Source organism: Hydra vulgaris, chromosome 14 (genome assembly GCF_038396675.1).
Source record: "Hydra vulgaris chromosome 14, alternate assembly HydraT2T_AEP".
Taxonomy (NCBI): domain Eukaryota; kingdom Metazoa; phylum Cnidaria; class Hydrozoa; order Anthoathecata; family Hydridae; genus Hydra; species Hydra vulgaris.
Genome location: NC_088933.1, coordinates 2,352,152 through 2,361,697, shown reverse-complemented (window position 1 = coordinate 2,361,697; position 9,546 = coordinate 2,352,152). Strand labels below are relative to the sequence as shown.

Sequence of the window (9,546 nt, the reverse complement as noted above, 5' to 3'; positions counted from 1 at the left end):
AGATAAAACATGTTTTCAACACGAAGGGAAGAGACTATCTGAGTGTGGAGGAGAGGCACCATTTCGAATGTATTGTTTCCCAAGTTTTAAAAGAAATATCTTAAAAAGAGAACAATAGATTAGTCAGCTTAGAAGAGAAGGAAATAAAAAAGGAAGTGCATGGAAACCCGGAACTGCAGATAGTGTATGCTCTGATTGTTTTGTTGATAAAATTCCAATTGTTATGAACCCTAATCCAACAATAAACATGAGTTTTGATCAACCTGAACAAAAAAACCTAGAACATAGAACAAATTTAATAAAGCACCAAATCACTTCTTTATCATGTTCTAGTAAAATGCAACCTGTAGAACTTTTGTTGACTGAAAAAAGTATTGTCACAGAGTTTTCAAGAGTTTGTTTTAACGCAGACGTTTTATCACCTATATTATCAGACCATGCGTATTCATTGAGCTTACCACAACTTAACAAATTTTATTAGAACTACTGCTTATTCTCGGAAATTATTGTTTGGCTCCCAAGTGAAGTCATTAAAAAAACTTACCTGAGTCCTTTGTGAAAGCAAAACATCACAAGTGTAGCGTGATTATTGATTGTTTTGAAATAATTATTGAACATCCAAAGTCCCGTTACAACCAAGCAGTGACTTGGTCTGATTATAAGCACCACAACACTGTAAAGGTATTAATTGGTATAGCACCAAATGGGTACATAACGTTTCTATCTAAATGTTACGGTGGCAGAGCATCAGATAAATTTATTTCAAGTGACAGTGGTTTTTATGACCTGTTGGAAAGAGACGACGAGGTGATGGCAGACAGAGGATTTCAAATAAGAGAAGAACTATTATTTCGTTACTGCAGCTTATCAGTTTCATTAGGTGCAAGAGTAAAGAGTCAAATGACTGCATGTGAATGTAAGAAGACTACAGATTGCAACATCTGTAGTCTTCTTACATTCAACTTAAGAATTTACATAGAAAGGTCCATAAACCGAATAAAAACTTTCCGAACTTTCTTAAAAAATGTATTACCCGTTTCTACGCTTCATCATATGGATAATATTATTTCATCGTGTGAAGCTTTATGCAATTTATAGCCTGAGTTAATAAAAAAATGATTCAAGCTCAAAAGTTTAAAATATAATTTTAAATTTATTATTAGTCACGCTTGCTTACATATGAATATATATATTGCTTATATAATGAATACATATGTTTCACGTTATTACTGCTTTTTAAACGTTATTACAAGCCATTAAAAATGGCTTGAATAACCATTTTGATTTTCAGAATATTTTTTACCTAAATATTTTTACACTATTATTTGGATTTTACAATAAGACAATAAGTTATTGTCTTTTTTTCTAGGCAAAAATTATGAAAAACTTAATAAAAATGCCAATTTAAATATAAGAAGGATTTTATAACTAAAAAAAAAATTTTACAATTTTGTTCCAATCAGTTAATAGAAAAATCTACCAAGACAGTTTTTAAGTAAAGATCGTTGTAGTACTTAAAATAATCAACTTTCATGCTCAACCAACCAGCTTCATCAAATGCAACTTTATCAATTATATACCCATGAGCCGTCCATACCATAAAATAACAATTGTTCAACTTAACAGTTTGAACCATTTGAACCATTTGAACCATTGAGTATAATATCTGAACCATTGAGTATAATATCTGAACCATTGAGTATAATATCTGAACCATTGAGTATAATATCTGAACCATTGAGTATAATATCTGAACCATTGAGTATAATATCTGAACCATTGAGTATAATATCTGAACCATTGAGTATAATATCTGAACCATTGAGTATAATATCTGAACCATTGAGTATAATATCTGAACCATTGAGTATAATATCTGAACCATTGAGTATAATATCTGAACCATTGAGTATAATATCTGAACCATTGAGTATAATATCTGAACCATTGAGTATAATATCTAAACCATTGAGTATAATATCTATGTTTTTATTTATGACAAACTTGTCATTTAAATTTTTTTTAATATAAGGAAAAGATATATTAGGATCTTGTGGTGTTGTATGGTTAATTTCTAAACAAGCTGGTGGACAACATGAGCATCTCATTACTCTATTAGGGCTTCAACCTATATAGGGCATTTCAACATCTAATATTAATCCACATTCATTTACAGTTAAATTTTGATGAAGAGATTTCATAACTTCAAAAAACTGGTTTGCTGTTTCAATTTACATTGCTCTACCATACTTTAATGCAGGTATATCACAAAAGTTGGGTTCACAAAAGTTAGCTCTAAAATACTTTGGTGTAATGACCACATATTAACTTTAATGCCCAGGGGCGGATCTAGGGTACGTCTAATACGTCTTAAGACGTACCCAAAAATATCAAAAATATAAATTATACTATATTCGATTATTAATTGAATTTTAAAAAAGTATATATCTTTTTTAATGAACTCAATAAGATTTAACTCAATAAGATTTAAGTACTACGCTTGCGTTTTACATTTACGGGCAATTGTGAAATAAAAATACCATTGGTTCTTGTTTAAAGCGATTTTTAAAACGTATATAAAAGTATCTTAACCGGAGGCTTAAGCAATTCTCGATAAATAATATTTACCTAAACAGATCAATAGACGTACCCAATTTTATTTTAATATATAATTAAAAATCTTTTTAAATTTTTAATTAGCTTGTTAAAAAAATAATTGAAAATTTTCTTTACTTATAACAATTTTTGGACGTACCTAATGCATAACACCCTTAACAAATTCAATCAGGAGGTAAAAATAATAATAATATTCTATAAGTGATAAAATACATCAATAGACGTACCCAGTATTATTTTATTATATTATTTATCTTTATATTTAATTTAGTTTTCATTATTTATTTTTTAAATATTCTGTTTTTTTTATAAAAAAAACACTGTCGGACGTACCCTAACACATACACCCAGAAATTAAAAACATTATGTTACAAAATAATAAAACAAAATTGATTTCTTTGAAAGATATGTTAGAAAAAAATATTAGTTCTTGTAAAGATATTATTATTGTCGACTCTTGCAAAGCAGAAAAAACTCTTAAAATTTTTGAAATCTATCTTCCAAAAAGTTTTAAAGAAAAACATAATGGCAATTTTGTTGTTTTAAGGTAAAGATGCTTGTTCAGGTTCCATAATTTTCTAAATAACTATTTGGTTAATTGTAATGTTATATTGACTGCTAGCTAGTTAAAAATATTTATAAATTTTTCATATAAATACATTATTTATTATATTTTATGTATATCTCAGGTCTCAATCAACTGGAAACTGTCTGTACAGTTCTAACTCCTTGTGTCTAACTGGAAATAACTGTATGGCTAATGATTTAAGATTACAGACCTCAATTGAATTATTCTTAAATGCCGAATTTTATTCTAATCATCCAACTTTTCATAATGCTTTTGTTAATAATACTAGCTCTTTTCTATGCTTTCATAACATTCTTCCTTTATCAGTATCACTAAATTCTTTGGATTCAGAAAAAAAGTGTAGATTTAGTTCAAGAAGAAGCTATTAATAATTGTAACAATGAAAACTGGTCTTCTTTCCTTTGTATTCTTGCATTATCAAGTGTTTGCAATAAGAAAATAGAATGTTTAAATTCAGATTTTGGTCTACATAAGTTTAAAACTTTATTCAGCTCTACTATTGTACCTCGTATAACCTCTTTAAACAATATTGAGTCTTTTTATCTCCTTTTTTATTATGAAGGTGTTTTATATGATTTTTCTGCTCCTTTCCAACACAACCATTTTACCCCTGTGATAATAAAAGAAAACTTAAAACGAAAAATTTCAAATGAAAGCACCAAAATGTCGCAGACTAAAATAAAATTTTATTTCGAGGCCAAACATCAAGATAGTAGTCTTTTATTGGATAATATAAAAAGGAAACCAATGGAAGTCTCTACTCAACCACCATTATCATTATCAAAATTTAGTAAAATTACATGTTGTGAATCATTTTCTTTACCGTCCAATAATTATGATATTGGTTATTTGGTTTCTAACTATACTAGTTATTCAAAAGTTGCAAAAACCTTAAGTAATTCTGAACTTCAACATTTAGTTAAATCTGTTTTTGTACCTTGCAAAACATATTCTTTTCCTAAAAATCTGAATGGGCGAAGTTTTCAATTTATGTGGATGGAAAAATTTCCATGGCTCACATATTCGAAAATATTTGATGGAGCCTTCTGTTTGCCATGTGTACTTTTTGGGTGCAATTTTCCATCTGAATGTAGTTTAGTCAAAAGATTATTTAGTAAGCCTTTTGATCGCTGGAATGAAGCTTCTCGTTACTTTCAGATACATGCATTTGGCAAAACCAATGATAGGTCTGTCTGCAGAAATAAAAGCTTACATGTAAAAACTGCTGAAGTTTTATTTTCAATGTCGTCCATTTGGTCTTGTAAAACAGAATCAATAGATATTACATCTCAAAAAATAGTTCAATCACAGATTTCTAAAAACCGACAGTTATTACAACCTATTATTGAAACAATTATTCTCTGTGGACGTCTTGGTTTTTCTTTACGAGGCCATAGAGATGATTCGGAGTTTCATCCTGAAAATGGTGAGTTTTCTAATCATACTGTAGGTAATTTTATTGAATTGTTACATTTTCGTGTTAAAGCTGGTGATAAAGTTCTTGAAGATCATCTTAAATATCATCAACGAAATGCATCTTATATATCTAAGACATCACAAAATCAGTTAGTAAGGTGTTGTGGAGAAGTTATTACTGACACAATAGTAGCAGAAATTAAAAATTCTAAATATTTTTCTATTATTGCTGATGAAGCTTCTAACAGTTCAAATAAAGAACAGCTATCATTAGTTATACGATTTGTTGTTTCGAAGTTTAATATAAGAGAAGAATTTATCAGTTTTTTACATTGCACAAATGGTGTTACTGGTGAAGGATTATTTGATATTTTGTTAAAAAGTATTTCAGATTTTTCTTTAGATATCATGAATTGCCGAGGACAGTCATATGATGGTGCTGGAGCAATGGCTGGTCATACCAAAGGATTTTCCTCTCGCATTTTAAATCTAAATGAAAAAGCTTCATTTGTTCATTGCTATAGCCATAGGCTAAATTTAGCTATTTGTGCCTCGTGCAACGTACAATATGTTAAGAATCTTCTGACACATGTTAAAGAAGTATCATATTTTTTTAATCTTTCACCTACGAGACAACAAAAGTTAGAGGAGCATATCGAAAGTACTGTTCCATCGGCTGTTAAAAAAAAGTTAAAGGCTGTTTGCAGGACAAGTTGGGTGGAAAAAGTAAATGGATTAGACACTTTTCAAGAACTTTTTATTCCTTTGGTCTCTTGTCTTGAAGAGATGTCTTTAAATGTCAGTAAGAGTTTTAATAACTCAACATCTTTAAGTGCATCGTCTCTTCTGAAACTAATTACAGGTTTTGATTTTATTGTTGCTATGTGCATAACAAGAAATGTGCTTGACTTAACTCTTCCCATAACGCGAATGTTGCAGTCAAAGAGTAATGATATTTATGATGCTTTAAATCTTATTCAGGCGTTGAAAGATGTTGTATCTTCACTTAGAAATGTAGTTGATCAGCACCATCAAATGTGTTATGAACAGGCTTTAAAAATTGCACAAAATATTAATGTAGCCGAAACAAAGCCAAGAACTTCCTTTATTTCCAAAAACAGAGATAATACACCTTCTGAATCTATTTCTGATTATTTTAAGTTTGTTATCACGATTCCTTTGTTAGACCATCTCAGTGTTGAACTAGACACAAGGTTTGATGATACTACCTTAAAATGTTATAAAGCACTTGTGCTAGTTCCTAGAAAAATGATTTCAGTAGTGCAATGTTCTCGTGACACCAGTTGGAAAGACTCCATCATATCTTTCAGTGACTTTTATGGAACAGATTTACCGAATCTGCTTGCTTTGTCTGGTGAGCTTGATTTATGGGAAGCCTTCTGGTTAAATTTTAAAGGAGATATCCCTTCTAATATTTCTGAGACTTTAAAAGCGATAAATTTTCCTGGTTTTGAAAACATAAAAGTTTGTCTAAAGTTACTTGCTACCTTTCCATTAACTTCATGTGAGTGTGAGCGGTCATTTTCTTCGCTTCGGCGCCTAAAAAATTACATGCGAAGCACCATGGTTCAGGACCGCCTAAATGGTTTAGCATTAATGAATATTCATACAGAGATAGTTATAGATATAAAAAAAGTCATTGATAAGTTTGCTACTATTAATCGTAGATTAACTTTTAAATAAAATTGAAATAAATATAAAATATATTTAAAAAAAATTTAAAAATATAAAGTTTAAAAAAATACAAATTACTAAAAATAAAAACAGAACAATAAAAGTCACCTTTATTTACGACTGGTAATAAAAAAACGGATATTTTCATAGCCACAAATCTTTTTAAAACATTATTTGGCATAAAGAAATTATTGGCATACATCGCGTTACATACGTTGGTTTCAGATATATCGTTGTTGCTGTTATCATTCTTTGTAAATGCTATGTTGTAATAATTATAGTGCAAACGTTTTTATTTTTTGAAGTTTTATGTATTATGCAAGTTTAAATAGAATAAAGATTTTAAAACTTACTTTTGCTATGCAAAATGTAAAACTAAGATTGCGGCATCTAATTTCTTTATATAAAATTCAATATTTATTATTATAATAAGTAATTATTTTGTTATATTTATATTTTTTATGTTTGTTACAATATAAACATAATATATAATTATTTACGATAAAAATATAAGATGTGTAAAATGTGTAAGATTATAATTTAAAAATGGAATGTGAAAATATTAAGCTAATTTGTGAGTATAAATAAATCTAACTTGTCAATATAAATAAATTTCTAAATTTTATGTAAATTTACGATTTTACTATAGTAAGATGTCCTAGTAATATCCTTGCGTATTTTTTTTATAAATACAGAGTTATCACTAGGGTAGAGCGGTGTCTAACCCCCCACCCCCTACAAAAACTTTATTGAAAAATTAGTCGGCAAATTTAGACTTGTATTAGGCAAGTTTTTAACTATAGTCAGCAAATGTCAGTAAACGATGACTTTTTTTTTTTTAGAAGTAACTCGGCAAAAACATACGTTGTTTCCTCCCCTTCCCCTCTCCTCCTCCTTGAAGATCTTTTCGGAATGGCCCTGTGTATATATATGGTGTATTAATCCTTCCCCTCCAACTCCGGAATTGTGTGTGGGGGGGGGGGAGAAAAATTGCTTGTGGAAAAATCAGATGTACTCAAAAAATTTCCTGGATCCGCCCCTGATGCCCATGTTAATTTTTTTACTATTTTTAGAGCATCATGAGCATTTGAAGCAGTTATAACACGCTTTCAAAAATTAAACATCAGGAACAGTTATTTGAGTCATATTTGTTTTCATGTTTTCACAAAAGGAAAATTTGTCTGAAATAACAATACTATCATCCATAGTCAAAATTGTAGGTTTGATAACACTTGAAGACACAATTAATTCTTCCATATAATAAATGTCAGGTTTAGGTACAACAGAAGTTATGATGCTATGAGGAGCAACAGTTTCAATTGCTTTTGCTATGTTTGTTAAATTTAAAATCTTTAAGTCACAGTTTCCTAATGGGTAGTAATTACCCTTTTTAGAAAGAATTGTTACTACGGCAAAAAATGCAATAAATGGAGGTGATTGTACACGCGCTGTACAACATACGACCACGAATTACGCAACGATTTTAAATATGGAAGACGTCCAAGTTGATGCTTAACTGAATATTGCAATGATTTTTAATGACGTTGTTTAAATTTAAATTTCAAACTTTTATGTAAATAAGTTATTTATGTTTTATTTATTATTCATCTGAAATCTCAATTAAATTTTTCACAAACAGAAATAAAGTTTTAATTGACACCCAATAGGATTTTACCAGTTACCGCCTAAACCTCAAATGCCTATTTTATGACTTTTTATATTTTATTGATATTATATTATTATTTCCAGCCTTAAATTACAAAGTATATTAGGACTCAAAAATTTAAAATACAAAGAACTTTGTATTCTTTATACTTTTCTCAATTACAACTTTTATCTTCTAAATTACATCTTACGATTTCTTATTTACAACTTTCATGTTCTAAATTACATCTTACATTTCTCAATTGCAACTTTCATCTTCTAAGTTACATTTTACGTTTCTTAATTACATCTTTCATGTTCTCAATTACATCTTGCGTTTCTTAATATATATAAATAAATTATGTTAGCGGACAATTCCACTGTTGCTTACGGGACATTTTGATTTTTGTAAAGTCACCTTTTTAGATATATATTTTTTGTTTTAACAGATAAGATGTTTATATATTGATTAGATGTTTATATATGAATAGTGTCAAAATAATTTATTTGTTTTCCTGTATATTAAAATTTTGTTCAATAATTATAAGTTTAGGACTTATAGTTGAATATATGCTGTGTTACTTACGGAACGCAAATAAACATTGCATGAAACCTGTTGTTTTCAGATGCATATATCAAGCCAAATACTTAACCTACATAAACTGGCTACTTAAATTAAGTAGTTATTAATCTGAATAAAATTATTTAAAAGATTGTTTCAGCTTGTTGTGGACTGGAAGGATAAATGATAGTAAGTGAATTATTAATTTTTAACTTTTTATTAACTAAAACAATAAAAATAAATATTAATATAACAACAATAATAATGTTCAATTTCATCACATTCTTCCCGACATCTTTAAGTTTTAAGTAGTCAATTGTTCGAATATCTAACCGATTTGGAGCCATGCACTTTCCAGTTGATTGTCTTGGTAAAATATCATTTTCAATCTTATTGAACAGATGCTGTAAAAGTAGGTTTTTGGTAAACTGAGGATAAATATTTTCAAGAATACTTTTGGGCATATTCGTAAGTTTTGTAGCTTTGTCAAACATAACCTCTAGTGTCATGTCTCAATTTTTGAGAAGTCGTGGTTTGGGTTCATTAGAAGCTATACCACTGATAAAGGAGTCACGAATTGCTTCTACTTGGTATTGTAATTGAGTAACTGTTATAAAGTTACAATCTTTGAAAAGTATTTAAAGTGCATGGATGAACTCAAAACTCTGATGAGAAAGAAAATTAGTTAGAATTCTAAGTTTGTCAACGTTTTCTTGAGATAACAGATCTAAAATATAATTCAAAAGTTCTAAATCAATATTTAAATTCTTGGTTACTTGATGGTGTGTTTGGAGGTGATTCAAATTATGCTGGTCGTAAAACCTTGTCCATTTCTTTTTTGCTACACAACAATTAACAAGTTAATAAAATTGTTGTGGGCTCAAAGGATAAATGACAATAACTGAATTATTGCTTTTTAACGTTTTATTGACTAAAACAATAAGAAGAAATACTAATATAACAACAATAATACTCAATTTCATCGCATTTATTTTTAAATTATTTATATTTTTATTTATATATT

General features: G+C 28.7%; 1 protein-coding gene across 1 annotated transcript; it reads left to right on the top strand.

Annotated features, from left to right (window-relative positions):
• Nucleotides 1-3,868: 3,868 nt before the first annotated feature.
• On the top strand, nucleotides 3,869-6,325 carry LOC136090819 (52 kDa repressor of the inhibitor of the protein kinase-like). The gene has a single exon (XM_065817793.1). It carries the CDS (start codon nucleotides 3,869-3,871, stop codon nucleotides 6,323-6,325), a length of 2,457 nt encoding a protein of 818 aa, XP_065673865.1.
• The last annotated feature ends 3,221 nt before the right edge of the window (nucleotides 6,326-9,546 follow it).

Coding starts and splice junctions, on each gene's coding strand:
- LOC136090819 (XM_065817793.1), top strand. CDS start 3,869: ATGTCGCAGACTAAAATAAAATTTTATTTCGAGGCCAAACATCAAGAT.